At 36.3% G+C, this 17,813-nt stretch overlaps 2 protein-coding genes across 63 annotated transcripts in view; one reads left to right on the top strand and one right to left on the bottom strand.

The window, feature by feature from the left end:
• Positions 1 to 1,695, bottom strand: part of dcst2 (DC-STAMP domain containing 2) — a 17,348-nt gene extending 15,653 nt beyond the window's left edge. For 3 of the 9 annotated variants that reach the window (XR_015510534.1, XR_015510535.1, XM_087285815.1), the window contains exons 1-3: positions 1,483 to 1,694; positions 1,035 to 1,309; positions 235 to 405 (exon numbers count right to left, since the gene is read on the bottom strand). Coding sequence is in view for 4 of the 9 variants with exons in the window: in XM_087285815.1 (XP_087141941.1) it covers positions 235 to 405; positions 1,035 to 1,308 (445 nt within the window). In the remaining 5 variants the exon portion in view is untranslated. 9 annotated transcript variants of the gene reach the window in all.
• dcst1 (DC-STAMP domain containing 1) lies at positions 1,003 to 17,813 on the top strand. Of its 54 annotated transcripts, none has more exon segments than NR_200073.1 (18): positions 1,003 to 1,292; positions 1,690 to 1,754; positions 1,837 to 1,962; positions 2,853 to 2,927; positions 4,705 to 4,833; positions 4,939 to 5,081; positions 5,574 to 5,742; positions 5,831 to 5,974; positions 6,040 to 6,161; positions 6,257 to 6,411; positions 7,285 to 7,384; positions 7,454 to 7,549; positions 7,941 to 8,067; positions 8,153 to 8,269; positions 9,071 to 9,156; positions 12,619 to 12,761; positions 15,277 to 15,387; positions 17,364 to 17,813. NR_200073.1 is itself a non-coding variant. In NM_001442825.1 (18 exon segments), coding segments are annotated over 15 exon segments (1,872 nt in total). In that variant the 5' UTR covers positions 1,003 to 1,292; positions 1,690 to 1,754; positions 1,837 to 1,962; positions 2,853 to 2,913; the 3' UTR covers positions 17,604 to 17,813.

The raw sequence follows: 17,813 nt of genomic DNA, 5'->3' as shown, positions 1-17,813 counted from the left end.
TTTCAATCACAGTCCAAAGGCATGCGGTACAGGTGAACTGAATAAACTAAATTGGCTGTAGTGTATGTGTGTGAATGAGTGTGTATGGATGTTTCCCAGAGCTGCTTTGCAGCTGAAAGAGCATCCACAGTATATTTCTAAATAATTTCACTTTTTTTTTTTGAGCAGATGTTGGTCTTTTTGATAAAGGTGCATTGTTGATGTCATTGACAATAATTTTGCAGATGGACTCACGCAGCAGTGGGTTGGCAGCACGCTGCAGGAGTTGTTGTGTCTGGTTCATGGTAAGTTCTGTGCCACAGATCACACTGTCTGCTGCCCGTTCAACATTCTCCATCGTGTTGCTCACAGGACCGTGGATCACCAAGGTACAGATGAAGAAAAGAAGCAAATTTTTACCTCTCACTTGAAGACAGAAATAAATTGAGTGTCAAGGTAAGCAACGCAATAAAAATAACTGAAAGAGAGAAATAAATTCACAATACAGTAGTTTAAAATTAAGTCAAAAAAGGTTTAGGGGAGACAAGAACTAGTTGTCACATGAGGAAGGACTTTGTCTAATTAAAAAAGCTTGCTAAATAAGCAATGTTTTGTTTTTAAGCTCATCTATTCACCGTATTTTCTGTTTAAGAGATTGCTAGTTTACTTAGAGCAAACACGAAATGGTAAAACGATTTATAGTTGTTTGCATTTCATTTTATTTTTGATATTCTGCACTTTTTGGACATCATAATTACAAATTGTACATTAGACAAAGATATTGTCCCCTTTAGGTATGGCAAGGCAATTACGCACCTTTTGTGTTCCCAGATTGCCTATTTTTTCTCTTTTCTTTTCCCATAAACAGCAACTGTAAATACTAATATTTTGTTTCATTTATTACTGCAAAAATAGAAAACCTACAAGAAATGCGTGACAATTATCCCATGTCTACCCAATTTCATCTCCTATGCGTGCCTCAACACAACAGCATAGTTTTCATGTAAACTTTCCACATAAAACACAAGAGAAGAGAGTGACAGGTGTCTAGTTACTCGAGCACAGCACTGGAAACATCAGCATGACATTTGTGCGCACGCGCTCGGAGAGACCAGTTCCAAACCCCACGAAAACGGCCAGGATGGCGGTGCTGATGACGCAGAACCAAACGTCGTGATGTTGGATGTAAAGCGCCGTGACCCCGTAAACTGATGCGAGGAACAGACCGAGAGCAAACCCAGTGAGACTGCGCTTCACCTGCCGCACCGCCAAACTCCTCCGCAACCGTTTCCTCCTGAGAGACGTCAAAACAGGTTCCTGTGGAGTCATCCTGAAGTAAAATGAGAAAATATTTATAATACGTGACGTGACAAAAATTTATTATCAGTTTAGTGATTAAAGAGAGAGAGAGAGAGAGAGAGAGAGAGAGAGAGAGAGAGAGAGAGAGAGAGAGAGAGAGAGAGACGAATTGGAACCAAAAACATCAGTTTTTTAAAGACTTACCTGAAAATCTTGTTGTGCTTGTAACTGGTCTTCAGAGTAAAATATAATCAGTTTTTTATTAATATTTCATATTTGTTCCTTATGAAGCTCGTAATAATACATTTTGCTATCATAAATCTCATAGACATCTTAGTCATCTCGTTAGTCTACGAGAGCTCATTCTAACGGTTACTGACTCGTTGCATCTTTTAAACCTGTTTTCTTTAGCGGTGTAGCCTAGCGGTGGCTCAAGAAAACAGCAATGGAAACTAGACGTAAAACCCCCCATTCAAGTGCGTTTAACTACATTCTTAGACAACATGAATCTATTACTGTAGCTGTCATGCAGATATATGTCATTATTTGTATTGGCAGCTTTGGAGCAGGTGTGTAAGCGAATTCTGCCACTTAGAGTTTTTAAGTTCCTGTTTGGGCCTCTGTCAGAGTTTTCTGTGGCCAGAAGGATCACAGGTGCTGTGTTTGGAGCTCTGAGTGGAGCTGGTAAGTAACTGCAAAACCAGTTGTACACTGCTGTTTAAATATGTATGGTCTGTGAAATGTATTATGCATTTATTTGATCAAAAATACATTATTACGACTTATATGAACTGATTTCTATTTTAAAATTGTATAGCATATCATTTATTCTTCAGAAGGCAAATCTGAATATTCAGCAGCCATTGGTCCAGATTTCAGTTTCACACTATTCTTCTGAAATTATTCCACCTGCTTTGAATGTTATCACGCGACTGAATGTGTGTTATTATCAGTGGTTATCAGCTGATGGCAGGGTCTCCTCGAGATCTTAAAAAAGTCTTAAAATGTCTTAAATTTAAAAACTTTTAAAAATTTAGGTCATAAAAATTCTTAAATTTGTTGAAAAATTGGGTTGTAGGTCTTAAATTATTTTAAACAGGTCTTTATTCTCCTAAGTGTAGTTAAAGCTATCCTATTGGGCTGACACGTGTTAGGTACCTAATCACCAATAATCCATCTCTTCTTTAATTATTTATTAAATTTCCCATTAATTGTTTCATTAACGTCTGCCCTTAACCCAACCCTAAATCCAACCATCACAGTAAAAACAGATCTGGATCTGCAGTCTTCTCTATTGGTATTGCTGATTAACCAAGTGGATGGATGGTGCAGAAGGCCTCTACTGGCCCATATTTATCAGCTGATAAGATTTGAATCGGCTGAATCATTCTAATAAAATGCTTTGAAAATATTAAACATTCCATGTTATTATATTCCAAGTTAAAGGTTTAATGCATCCTAGTTGAATAAAATAACGAATAACATTTTTTTTTTTATCTAAATCAAAACTTTGTAAGTGCAATTGATAATTTCTTCGATTTGGGGTGCTGATCTTGTCTTTACCTGTTTTTAAGGTTTGTTTTTTGGACTCATTTACAATATCGCCATGACAACGGTACAGCATGTTATTGTTGGATGTGTGTTTGTGGGTAAGTACACTGCAGAAAGTGAACATACTGTGTAACACTTTGCATTAATGTTGTATATTTTTTTACTAAAATGAATAAGCAATGTTCACATTGTTAACATTAGTTGTTTGTTGTTAGTTCATGTTAACTCACAGTGCATTAACTAATGTTCACAAGCATTTTTTTAAACATTAATTTAAAGATTTACAATGACAGAACAGTGGTGTAGGTGTCTCATGTCATCATACAATGATAGAGCCATGTGTTATACAATCGTTCATCGGCTAGTTATTAAAACCTTTTGTGAAGAGAAAAGTTAACAAAAAATGTATTAAAAAATAAAATAAGTGTTCAAGTGTTCTCCCGTGTACACGTAGGTTTTCTCCGGGTGCTGCGGTTTCCCCCACAAGTCCAAAAACATGTGTTCTATATGAATTGGGTAAGCTTAATTGGCCATAGTATATATGTGTTAATGAGTGTGTATGGGTGTTTCCTAGTGATGGGCTGCAGATTGAAGGGCATCCGCTGGGTAAAACATATGCTGGATCTGTTGGCAGTTCATTCCACTGCGTCGACCCCGGATTAATAAAGGGACTAAGCCGAAAAGAAAATGAATGAATTAATAGTCTTTCAAGATACATCAAAAAACGCCTGTAGAGGATTCCAGGTATGCCAGAAATCATCAGATTTCTGACACAAGTCATAAGTCAGTCGTTCTAAGGCTAAGAAAATGGCAATCTGATTTATCCACACACTGGACGAAGAAATGTTAGGAGAGGACAGAAGAATACATTTCCTTGCTAGATACATACAAAAGTGTAACTAAGATTATAGTCCATCACTAAGGTGTAGAGCAGTTTTACAATTCAAAAGATAAATAGCTGGAAATAGGGCAAAAGATTTACCAATAATCTTCTGAACTAATTTGTGGATTTCTTTCCAGTATGTCTTATTCATGTCACAGTCCCAGAATATATGCATCACAGTACCAGCATTGGATTTGCATTAAAAACAACAATGAGAGACATTAGCACATATCTTATTGAGATGAACTGGCGGTAAATAAGTTCTGTAAAAGAATAAAAAATTTTGCTTTTGGTTTGATATTGTGGTACCTTTGAAAAATATGCCAAAACAGACCTAAAGCCATTTTTTTCAATAAAATTTGTTCCACAATCTTTCTCTCATAACTTTGAAGGAGGTAAGGGAAGAACACCCTACATTAGATAACAGTGAGTAAAAAAAGATATCTTCCTTTTGAGAAAAAATAAAAAATACAATTGTTTTTCCATGTTAAAAAGATCAAGATGTATTCAGTCATCCTTAAGGGACGATTCTTGAAAATGAAATATCTGGCCTAATCTGATCTAATTCCAAAATTATCATAATCCCTTTTAGTCTTCATGATCGAAAACCAATGTTCTGAATAGCAGGGGGAAGATCAGGGTTACACGAAATAGGAGATTTTAAGGAAAGAGTATAAGTAATATTAAAATAGTTCACCACATCTTCCCATGCCAAGAGAGTTTTAGATACTGTAAAGATGTTGATGAATTTGCATTTTAGTAATGCATTAGTAAATGTTGAACTATGATTAATAAATGCTGTAAAGTAATGTTCATTATTAACTAATTCTTTTTAGTAAATCCATGAACTAACATTAACTAATAAATCTAATTGTAAAATGTGACCACTATTTTGTAGTATTGAAGTATAGCTTCAGGTGTAATAAGCGTTTTTTTTTTTTTTAAACAAACTAATGTCTTTGAGTTTTGTGCTATATTGTGTGATTGGGCAGGTCTGTGTACTCTTGGAGGCATGTTTTCCTCACTGTTTCGCTGCTCTGTCCTCCTGATGTTTCCTAGTATGATTGGATCTCATGGTCGTACATTTTTGATGGTTTTTGTGCTCCATGGACTTTATCAAGGTAAAAATCCAAGAACCCTACGGTATATGGGTACAGATCTTGGAAACTAGGACAGCCATGAATGTTCAGTAGTTATCCACTCATTAGTTGTGCTCTTCCCATCAGGCCCTATTGCGAACATCCAGCATAATGTACAGGATGTGGCCTCCTCCATGGGCTGTAACATAGACCTGCAGATCACACACAGCAAGCTGATGTGGAGAATGCTGACAGAGCCTTATGTGGAAGTAGTGCAGGAGATAGTGGTGAATCTTTAAAGTTCACATCGTCAGCTATTGTTTTATTTATTCTTAGTCTTAGATAGCGGTAGGTCACACAAAATTGAAAATATGCTGTTAATTAACTCCATCCAAGATGTTGGTGACTTTTTGTTCAGTGGAATATTGAGGATGCTTTGCTGAAACTGTTGTGCATTGTGATTCATAAAAAACAAGTTAACAGCTGATGGCATTTTGAAAGTAAAACGCATATACAAGCTAAACTAGTTCATGCTCCGGTTTGTTTATAGAGGCTGTCAAAGGAAAATTGCAAGTAATGTTCAGTTTCTTGCATAGATTAAGTGTTTTCTTTCGTAAAACCTCAATGGAGTATTATTTTTGCCTCTATGTGTTTATTTTGACTCTTAAAGTTCTGATAACCATTGACTTGCATTATATGTATAACCAAGGACTGGAGTTCTTTTTTTTTCCCTCAATATGCACAAACGGTTTGCTGATTTTAATTATGTTTAACCTCAGACTGACAGTGAAGAATTTCAAAACGAGGCTCAAAATGTGAGCATGCAGTTCCAGAAGGTTCGGGATGAAGTAATGGGTCAGTATGGATTCAACTCTCTTGGTAAGGAGTCTGTCCATACAGCCAACAGCACTCAGGAGGAGTATGTAGCCAAGACTAGAGCACGCTGTGACTGTGAGTGTCAATGACCAGAGAACAAATATTATCGACTGTGCTTGGGGTTTTAAGCTTAGCTTTATTGAAATGATGGCATGTGTAACAGATGTAGTGCAGCAGGGAATCACCCGATGTCAAGACTGGTTCAGGGTGAAGTGGGATGAATGTATGAATACTATTCAGGTCCCTCTTATTAACCACTTCATCTGCATACCAATGCAGTTCCACTTTCTCTGTGATATCATGAGAGGTAAGATTTACATGAACCTAGTAACCACCAATGACTTCCAGCGTAATACGTCGTTTTTCTCACAGTGATGAACCCTTGGTGCACAGAGAAGATTCCAGTTGAAGGAAACTTTGGTCAGACCTTTGATAAATTAAATGACTCGATCAACAGGCTTGCAGAACACTTCACCACCAATTTAGTTCTTGAGGTAAAATGAAAAATATTCAATTTTCAGATAGAAGGCTAGTAACCTGATGTTTGGTTCATTTTTAAAAGAATATTTTCTCATGATTGGTCCTCAAGGAATTAGAGCAGCAAGCAGTGCTTGGAGTGAATGTCCTTCAGGATTTCTCAAAGGAGCTGAGCCGTGAGTTTCAGGAGAAAACAGCCATTGCTGAGAAGATATCTGGGGTTATTAACTTCCTTCTCTCATTCACCTTTATCACTGTGTTTACCTCGTAAGTTCTCCCTCCTTCGTATGTTTAATGGTGTTTGTATTTATGATTTTTATGGGCTATTGTATTCTTAGAGTATAAAATACTCATATATATATATATATATATATATATATATATATATATATATATATATATATATATATATATATTATTTTTTATATGACAAAATATTATATATTTATATATTTGCAAAAAACAAATATCCTACTGACCCACACATATATATATATATGTGGATGGATGGATGGATGGATGGATGGATCGATAGATAGATAGATAGATAGATAGATAGATAGATAGATAGATAGATAGATAGATAGATGGATGGATGGATGGATGGATGGATGGATGGATGGATGGATGGATGGATGGATGGATGGATGGATGGATGGATGGATGGATGGATGGATAGATAGATAGATAGATAGATAGATAGATAGATAGATAGATAGATAGATAGATAGATAGATAGATAGATAGATAGATAGATAGATAGAAACTGACAGTAATCTCAAAACAAGAATCTTTGTGGTCTTTTTTTTTTTTTAGAAAAACATTTTATTTATTGAGCAAAGATGCACTAACCTGACCATTTGAATGCTACATAATAAATATTTTTTTTATATATATATTTCAGACAGTTAAAAAAAATGTATGTAGCTCAATAAATTTAATGAGGGCTGAAAATTCAACTTTGCTCCTACAATAATTTAAAAAATGTAAATGAATATAGTTTAAACTTTAAGAGCATTTCATAAAAGTACTGTTTTTTCTATGTTTTAATATAAGAGTATAGAAATTGTTTTTTAAGAACACCTGAAACCTGAACAAAGCTTGAACAATCAAGTTTTTATTGTATTTTTTTTTTTGCAGAGCATTTGGATATGTTCGTCAATATTGCAGAGACATTCTGTTCGACAATGTCTACATAACTACTTACTTCAGACAGATTGACGCTCGCAGAATCAGAGCTGTAAGTTAAAACCTTACACTTTACAAAGATCCATATCTGTGTTTGCACTAATCTGAGCATCTGTTGTAGGAGAAGAGGCATTTGCTGCCGCTGAAAAAAGCAGAGCGAGAGAGTTTGATCAACCCATGGAGATTATCTATTCACGTCAGCGAGCTCATGCCTGTGGTACTGTTTGAGGGCCATATGCTAATTATAGTTTCTGTTTTCAGCATTAAATACATTATCTGTTGTTCATTCAGTCTGTTAAAAATGGATAACGGTTAAAAGTCAACTGTGACATTTTTGTTCTCGTTATGGCACCAAACAGATTAGCAAATTTAATGTTTTAAAACACTTTTCTAAAATATTTAAACAGAAAATTCCTCCCAAACTCATGCCATTGTTTAAATCAGCACTGCTGTTGTGCCCTTAAAGAAAAAGAGCAATGCTTTGTTGTAGGAATAACACTATTGTGCCAGTATTGGGCCTTATCAGGGAAATCAACCTATGATTTGACCTAGATATTTGTGTATGTAATTGTGTTGATGTTAGTTCTTAAACAATGTCTCTTGTGCAGATTGTAGGCTTCCTGCAAGTTGCATCTCTGGCTCTATTTGTGTGTGTTTTGCTTGCTGTTGATGGAATCCTGTACAACATTTTTGACCTCATTCGAAGGCACACTTTCACCACATACTCTATTACTAGTGAGCACAAATGCACACTTGCAAATTTGCATAATTTTTCTTATTAAATTTTGAATACGTTTATTTTCTTTGCTTGATTTTTAAGGTGTTCAGCATGCAGACATTGTGATCGGTGGTGATTCCATGTTAGCCAGACTTTTGCGGAAAACTATTGGTGCCTTCAACACCTCATCCAACTTTGACATAGAATCCAGTAATTTGGGTAGGTCTATTCAAAACTACTGTGCAAATACTGCATCTGTTTGCTTATGGTGAATTTACATGTTTGTGGATTCAGTTAGTTTAAAACAAACTACTGGATTGCTATGTTGCTGAATAAGCATGAATGCTGCCATCCAAACCTGGTGCACTTTCACTGAAATCTGTATGCAAAACAGGCCAAAGGCATCTAAACAAACCAAAGAGATGATATCATGCCACTAGATGTGACCATGAAAGGCATAGAATTCTCAAGCACAACAGATTTTTCTCATAACTGTAGCAAAATTGCCTAAAAAAGTTATGGTACTTCAGAAGAACTTCCCAAGTTTCCAGCTGATATAAATACCATGACATTATTATGCATTTAGTTCAGCATACAGCATTATTTTAGATGTATGTTTCTTTTTTATATCCTTAAAATGAACAGATTAAACAATTAACAGACCAGGACTAAATGTATTTATTTATTTTTGGTCAAGACCAAAAGAATTACAGTAAAACAAAACATGAACAAGTCCTTGGTCAGATTTTACTTTTAGATTTTAAAAAATATGCACAAGAATGCACCAAATATACTGTATGACGAACAACTGAGATGATAATGTATGTTATGTGCCTGCATGAAAGGATCTAGGATCTGAAAGGTGGCAGTAGTCTGTGTTATCATTCCACTAAGGGAAACTGAAACTAGTGCTGCACACGTCCAAATCGTAAACAAATCAGCGTTTACATAAAGTTACAATTTTTACAATTTCTCTCGCACCACAGAGGAATTCACTCGTGCAAATACGTCTGTTAACAGGGCCGGAGTGGGACTCTTTTTCAGCCCTGGAGTTTCAAGCCTTAGACCGGCCGACCTCAGTTCACCACTGACTATACTAAAATAAGGTCATTTCCATTTCAGTTTCTAATCACACTATCACATCTTTTTTTGAGAAAACAGCTGTTTTAGAACTTCAAATGTTCAACAACCCTTACAGTATTATATGTCTTAACAATAAAAATGAAAAAAAAAAAGTTACTCAGTTGAGGATCGAACCTGGGCTGGCATCATCATAACCTAACGTGCTAACCACAGTACCACAACAACTGTATATTGAATGGTGACTTATATCATCATTAACCTGCAGGCTGCAGCTTGCTCACGAAGCTACGAGAAGATAGATAAAAAGAGCAGAGCTGCGATAAAATAATGAATTAGAAGGCTGTGGTCAAGTAAATAAATAAATTATTTTTAATAAGTGTTTTATATAAAGGTATATAAATACTGAGTCGGCTCGCTTACGGCCGCCGCATGTGGCCCGATTGATTCCGGCAGCCGGAGCCGGGCCGAGTGGTAAGTCTCCGAGTGTATCTGGGAAAGCTCTCTCTCTCTCATTTGCGTGCGCACTAACATACACACACACAAGCACCAAGCACACACACAGGCAAAGCTCTCTCTCTCTCTCATTCGCATAGCAATATTCGCGATATTGCTAGACAGCCCGCTCCTGTTCCAAATTAAACCCGTTACCGACCGCTCCCGCGATTTATTCGGAAATTTGCAGACCTCTACTCCTAGTTCAAAACACATTTCCACTCAGCCCCTTCTCTGATGACTCCACACAAGTGCAGGTTGCAATAGTCATTCAGCATGCATGTTTAATAATATTAAAAAGGTAAAGAGGTCTATTAATGAGACTGTGAACCTGACCATTTCATTGGAGTGCAGTGAGTGCATTATTCTCTGCTTCTGAATGGCTGTATTTGTATGTCGTGTTGCGTTTGGTACAGGCACACAAATTGCTTGTCACTTTAAATCTTGCGACAGTGTGTTGTAAGGACACGGTGTTACAATGTAACCTGCTCACCTAGTTTTTTATGTTTTCTAATATTTATATTATTTGCTAAATAATAAACACCTCTTGTGGAACTCGGAATCTGCTACTCATTTCACTTTGAGAGCCTTCCTGACTGAATAAATAAAATACGCTGTTTTCCACCAAGGCAACTCGGGGTGCTGAAATTTAATTGGCTAAACTGACAGTGAGCAGGTTAAAAGAAACAAAACAAAGACAGACGTTCTGAAATGTAACACACATTTTCAAAGCAGAATATCTTCAGCATTGTTTTTTAGATAAACAAGAATGTTCACTTTGCATGTTTCTCAAATATCTGCAGACATATTAAGGTATTTTTATGCTTTAGAAGAGTCAAAAACTTACATAAAGCACCTGTCATGATAGTCGGCTTCTTTAAGTTCACTCTTGATTTGTGCCTTTTGAATAATTAGCTGAGCAGCTAATCACAGCTGCCTCTTTCACACATGGCGATTTTACATGCTGAATCTCCCAAACTTTCTCTGACATGGGCTCAATGAGGGGCAATATGTGTCTCTGTCTTCATTGATGAACTGTTAATTAATAAATTTGTTAATTTACTTGTGATTAGCAGGATCTATCTTCTAGTACTTTTTCATTTCAGAAATATCTAGTTTTCAGATATTCATAGTGCCCTGAAAACCTTGGTGACTTTAATTCACAAGCTGTAGTATCATTAGAGAGATTGAGAATGCAGTCTGAGATACACTCAATGCTTCATTACTGGCTTCACCAGGTGACTGTTGGCAGTGGCTCAATGATTCAGTCGGTTTCTTTTGAGGCTAAGTGACGTCTTTGGTCTGGATGTCCGTTTAATCTGATCAGAGTTAAACTGTGTGCCTTATTCAAGTCTAAATTGGTCTAGACTGGTTGGCACACGGCATTACACATGCAGGCTGCTCCTGAGTGGAATGTATACAAGCACTAGCTTGGCAGCATGCATGCCAGACAACATACTGTACATCAGTTAGACACATCAGCTATTGTCCTGACCCTTTTCTAGACTGGTTGGCACACGGCATTACACATGCAGGCTGTTCCTCAGTGGAATGTATATAAGCCTTAGCCTGGGAGCATGCATTCCAGACAACACACTGTACATCAGTTAGACATCAGCTATTGTCCTGACCCTTTTCTTAGGTTTTATGTTGTTAATCATAGGAAAGCGGGCATCACATATTTATCTAAATGACACTCAGCTGCATTGTCAGGGATGCAATTGGTTCTTCATTATCATTATATTGCCGCATTGATTTTTCCAAGAAGAAAAAAGAGCTGTTAGTATTTTAGGATACTGAATCATTTAGTCTTTTGAGTGCAACCAAAAGCAATAAATTATTGGATGCAGTTCACATAATGGTCACTGGTGTATTCTAATAATACTAATAACAAAGGTTTTTACAAGTTGTACGTACAGTATAGCCTGTTAAAAAAAACACACCGACCACAAAGTAGTAAACTGTAGTGTACATATTTGTATGTTATAGGATGCATACTTAATTAAAACTGTTTAGTTTTGTGAATATTCATTCATTCATTCATTTTCTTTTCAGCTTAGTCCCTTTATTAATCAGCAGATTGAACCACCAACTTATACAGCACATGTTTTACACAGCAAATGTCTTTACAGCCACAACTCATCATTGGGAAACATCCACACACACCCATTCACACCCATACACTACGAACAATTTAGCTTACCCAATTTACCTATACCACATGTTTTTGGACTTGTGGGTGAAACCAGAGCACCTGGAGGAAACCCACACAGAAACACCAACTGACTCAGCTTAGGCTTGAACCAGCAACCTTCTTGCTGTGAGATGAACGTGCTACCCACTGCGCCACTGATAATAATATTGTCTCATTTTTATATTAGATTATAAATTATAATATTACATATAAATATGATAAATAGGGAAAACAGTGGTTTGCACTGTCCCCTCATAGCAAGAAGGTCGCTGGTTCAAGTCCCAGCTGGGCCAGTTGGCATTTCTGTGTGGAGTTTGCATGTTCTCCCTCGTTTTGCATTGGTTTCCTATGGGTGCTCTGGTTACTCCACAGTACAAAGACATGTGCTAAAGGTAAATTGGATAAACAAAACTGGCCTTAGTGTATGAGTGCATGTGTGAATATGAGAGTGTATAGGAGTTTTTCAGTACTGAGGTTATGGCTGGAAAGGCATTTGCTGTGTAAAACATATGCCAGAATAGTTGGCAGTTCATTCCACTGTAGTGACCCCTGACAAATAATGGACTAAGCTGAAGATGAATGAATGAATATTATAACCAATACATTATATATAATATCACATATAAAAATCTTGAAATAATACATAAAAACATAATGAATACATCATTAATATTTGACATAAATATTTCCAATGAGTCTTTTTTTCTGAGATCTCTTCAAATCGTCTTCCTTTTTTCTTTCTTCCATTTACAAATTACATAATTTTTAGTCTATTACTTGTGTTTTTATGTGTTTACAGATTGTTTGCCACAGCCGCATTCTCTGATCCTGTCAGACTACTTAAGGATCTTCATCCCTCTTTTATTGATGTTCCTAATGTGTCTCCTGCAGGTGTACAGCCATCGACTGCGCAGGGTAATCACTGCCTTTTACTTCCCTAAGGTAAAACCACCGTGTAAGCCCAGATAACTTATTTCTCACTGATAAAGCACTCAGGCCCATAGCCAGCTTTGAGATTGCGAGGACCTAAAATTTGAATGTTCAAAAAATAAATTTTTTAAGTTCTAGAAATTAAACCTTATTTAAAATCATGTCTCTGAATACATTCGCATGTCTAACCATGGTGTCTGCGGGATTTTAAAAAGTATTAAAAGTTGATAAATCAATTATGAGAAAATTAAAAGTTATTAAAAAGTCTTATTCGCATTTTTACAAGGTCTTACATTTTGTTCAAGCATTGTGCAAAGTGTTTGATTTAAAAAAAACATAAATATATTTATTTTCCTCCTAATATTAATAATGGCGTGCTCGATCCACGCGATTGGTTCGGGCCAGGGTGAGGTGGCCAAGCTCCTCCATCTGGGGGATGTCACGTAATTTGCGACGTAATTTTCGAAGGTAATTTGACGCTCTCCACATATAGCAAAACCATTGAGCACAACAGACGGCGAAATGGGAAAATGTAAGTTTGCGTACTCTTTTGTTTGGAGAGGATGAGTTTAAACAGTGGCTGAAGCCTGTCACTGAAAACAACCACGTAATTTATTCTTTCAAGCTTTGTTTCTTCCGAGCTTATCTGAGTTTTGTTGCGTGGTTTTGCTGCATTAATTCATTTACTGTTTATTAACAACTGTTTATTAAGTAGAAGGTTTGATTCTGATTAGAAATTGAAGTGGTGATGAGGCCTTAAAGTTTTCGGAGAAGGTCTTTAAAAAATCTTAAAAAGGTATTGAAATTATCTTTAGGATTCCTGCATATACCCTACTAACTCACAGCAGTTGTCAGATGCAGCCTAAGGGAAGCATCTCACCTCATGTAGCCACCTCAGCTCCTCCATGTCGCCAGATCTAGTCATTTTAGGTTGTAGGGGTTTCAAAATTAATTGTTTTTTCAATGCATTGAAATACAAACATGGATAGTTTGGTATCCATCCAGTAGTAGATCATAACTGATTATGACATACTGATGTCTTCATATATGCACTATTGTATTCCACGGTTGCATACTATGGCCAAAGACTAATAAGGGACTTGGTGAGGGAGGTGAGATGCAAGTGCAAGTAACTACAATGCTACAACTAATTAAAAAGCTCACAACTGCACAATTAAATGTATATATATATTTTAATATATACACATATATTTTAATTGTAGCCATTAATATAGCACATTTGTTTACAACCCCAGACTAATTTTCAAACCTTAACTTTGACCGTTGATAGCACCCTACGAATGACTGACTGTGTGAATGGGTTTGATTGGATTTGAGAGACAGAAGCTCCTGTAGTACTCCTGGCAGCGTGCTTGTCATTATCGGTATTGGTCAGTCATAAACATCAGAAGCTCCTTATGCTTTATTTGGCTAAGATGCTTAAATGAGTCACGGTTCTGCATGTGCTGCTGCTTTCTAATGCTATTCACGTTTAGCATTATATAACCCGACAGATGTTGGAATAATAGCTGTTAGACTTGGAGTAATGTAATGTGTGTTTGGCAAGTATCAAGCTAATGTTCTGTTAATGATCTCCAAATACAATCTAAAGGCTTTTTTCTTTAGTATTGCATTTTTATCGACAGAAAAGATTTCATTTATTTTATTAAATGACATTTTATCAGAGTATCAGGAATACGTTCTGGTATGAGGTCTCCTTTCATAAAAGATTTCCCCCAGCAGGAGAATATTTATTATTCTGCAGGCTGTTGTTTTGTCGTTGTACTCTTGGCACAGGAAAGCTTGAAGAAATGCTAAAGGTCTTTCCTAACATAATTGAAACAAACAAAAAGCACAATGACAGGCAAAATTACTTCCTCTGATATCATTTTTTGTTTACAGCCATTTCTGCTAATAAAATAAACTATGCACAGTTTTGTTTTTATGAGATAGGTGGTCTGGATTGAGAAAAAGAACGATTCATTTTTAAGCAGTTATTCATAAAAATTCTAAAAAAAAAATAAATAAAACTGAGAGGATTTTAATGACACACACTGCAGATTTGGTTTCTTGGTTCACGTCTGCACTGTTTTTGCAGCACATGTGCAAATACCTTATGCAATCTAATAGCTTTAGTACTATTGAAACCGATATCCTGAATCAGCAAGTTCAAAGCCTTTGAGACACAGCACACAGTGCATACTTTCTCACATATACTGAGTGAAATATGTGTTCTCTAGTGAGGGTGTGGGTAAAACACTAATCAGATAAGAGGGTTTTAAAGTAATAGCATTAGATTTACAGCATTTTGTGTGCCCGTGCTGGCGTGAGAAGGATTACAGACCCCCTGTAAAGCCTGATTCAGCTAGTGCAAGTGTTGCCTCATTCACGAAAAGGTGTACTCTGGTAGTGTTTTCATTCCTATAATCCTACAGGTGAGCCTCATAGGGTCTTCAGTCCTTTAATCTGAAATGTTATGTTCAGAACTTTTCGGTTCGCTTCTGATCTGTCATGATTTTTTTTTTAGAGAGAAAAGAAACGCATTCTCTTCCTGTACAACCTGCAAATTCAGAAGCGCATCTCTTTCATCAACAGACAATGTCATCGGCTTAGAAATCCAAAACAAACCTTTGTAATGGTATGTGTGATACATCTGCACTGTTGAAGTCGTTGATGAAAAACCTGTTTAGCTTTTTCACATCTCAGTTCTTTTGTTTTGATGCATTCAAGCGTTTAAACTTTGATGTGTTTCAGTAGTTTATGCATTTAACACTGAACACCTGACAGTGGGATCACATTACATATGCTTTTATATGCTAATCACTGAAAGAAACACTCTAATTATTTGAAAATAGGCTCATTTTACAATTCACCCAGATGTTAAACAGTTGAGTCTTACCATTTTATTATTAGATTCAGCTGAGCTCTGGGTCTGTTGGGGCATTTTTAGCTTAGCTTAGCATAAATTATTGAATCGGATTAGACCATTAGCATCTCATTCAAAAATTAGCTTCTAAAACTTTTTTGTTTAACACTTATGTAGTTAACAAAACTCTTCTGTAGTTAAATTGTGTACTATGACTGATGGATAATTAAAATTTTTTTGTTGATATGGCTAGAAACAATACTCTTATTCCGGCATAATATTAAAGCAACTTTGCTGTCATACCTTGGCTGCAGCAGGCAGAATATTACTTATCACCTCAAATTGTTTTGAATCTTCTCAGAAATGTCTTCATGGTTGCATGGTTTTCAGGTGCTGCAAAATATCATTGTACCTATACTGCTCCAATGGGACACTAGGGCAGTGGTTCCCAAAGTGGGGGCTGGGACTCCCTGGGGGGTCACGGGACAATGATAAGAGGTCACTTGGTGATTTTCAAAAGTCAAATAATACCTTTAAATTAGGTTTTTCATAGGAGTGTGTATAGTGATTGATGTTATAGCACCATGTTAAACTTTCTGACACCTTTATAGCAATCCAATACATTCAAAATAAATACATGCCACAACTGAACATTGAGGATGATCTCTGATTGGCGGTCCAAAATTAAACCAAGAATACACTTGTGCTGAAAACATTGTGCCCACCAGTCTCTTTAATTGAGGTTAATATTAAATTAAACAAATTAATAAATTACTATAAAAATGATAAGGTTGTGAGACTGTTGCACTTTTTAATATTTATAACCACCTATGAGGAATTTGGGGGTTGCAAGTCACTGGTATTGTTATTTTTGGGGTTGTGGGCTGAAGAGTTTGGGAACCCCTGTTATAGGGGACTTGTAAAATGAGCCCATTTCCAAAAAAGTGGAGAGTTATTTTTAGTTTGCATCATGCATAAACCTTCACAGATTTTCATTTTTATGCAATCATCCTTTAAGGTTTGAAATCTTAATATCAAACATGATTATGGAACCAGCCTGTCTGCCTGTCAAAGTTTTAGGATTTGATCTGTAAACATACATTACAAGAATAAACAAATATGGACAAGGTCTTCTCTCAGATCTGTCTATAATTTTATTGAACATGGTGAGGAAAAAATATGAGGAAATATTGCTTCAGTGCTTTTGCTTACGAAACATTGCAAAAAATTGTCTCATTCTCTCATAAAATATTTACTTTCTCTTACAGAATTTGTGCATTCTCCAAAGAAACTCTGTGCTCATTTGTGAAAGCAGTGAAATACTCACTCCCCCACCCCCACCTCACATTATCCCCAAACTTAACATTTTACATGAGAACACAAAGTATAATTAAATGTGTTATATTCATATTAAAATATGTATCATATAGACCATGTGCATTTAGGGTTGCTATGAATCGTACATTCTGTAAAATCTAAGACTCATTTGGATGTACTTCCCCTCTTAAAAACTGGAAAATATTTTGTGGGATTATTGTGATTTAGGTAGCTGACAAGCAAACAAAAACAATCTCACCATTCTTCAAATGCTGCACCTCTCCAGCTGTAGCAGTAAATGCACAACAATGACCCTACTTAGTAAAATAGTCAGCAAATTCAGCAACCAAATGTATTGCTTTTATTTAATAAATCTGAAAATACACCTTTAAAGTTTGATCTCACATTTGGCTACTTCTGTTCTCTGGCAGGTGCTGTCGGGTGTGTTGGCTCCTCTGACGCGTGTGGGCTGTAGATTGCTCTGGTGCTGTGTGTGTGAGGGGTTTGTGAGGCAGAATCAAGCTGTGGAGTGCAGTTCTGTGGGTTGCACAATGATCTATTGTCAGCAGTGCTGGACAGACCTGGACAACATCTGCTGCATCTGCTACCCTCGTAACCAATGTGTACCTCAAGACAGCAGCTATGATTCTGAAGTCTATTATGGCTGCTGATAAACTTTACCTCCAAGCTTCAACATCTTACATGCTGTGTTTTCACAGTTCCAAAGTCCATGAATGGCTGATGTTTTATGCGTAGAAACTTAAAAAGGATGGTAGATCAATAGACTTTTTTTATTGGTAGAAAATAAAGAATTTCTACTGCATAAAATATTTTAAAGCTTGGACTAAATAAAAAATATATATTCATAATGTGTATAAAAA

Source organism: Danio rerio, chromosome 16, assembly GCF_052040795.2.
Source record: "Danio rerio strain M-AB ecotype USA chromosome 16, GRCz13ab, whole genome shotgun sequence".
NCBI lineage: Eukaryota > Metazoa > Chordata > Actinopteri > Cypriniformes > Danionidae > Danio > Danio rerio.
The sequence above is the reverse complement of the archived record's forward strand: the minus strand, read 5'-3'. Positions and strand labels throughout refer to the sequence as shown.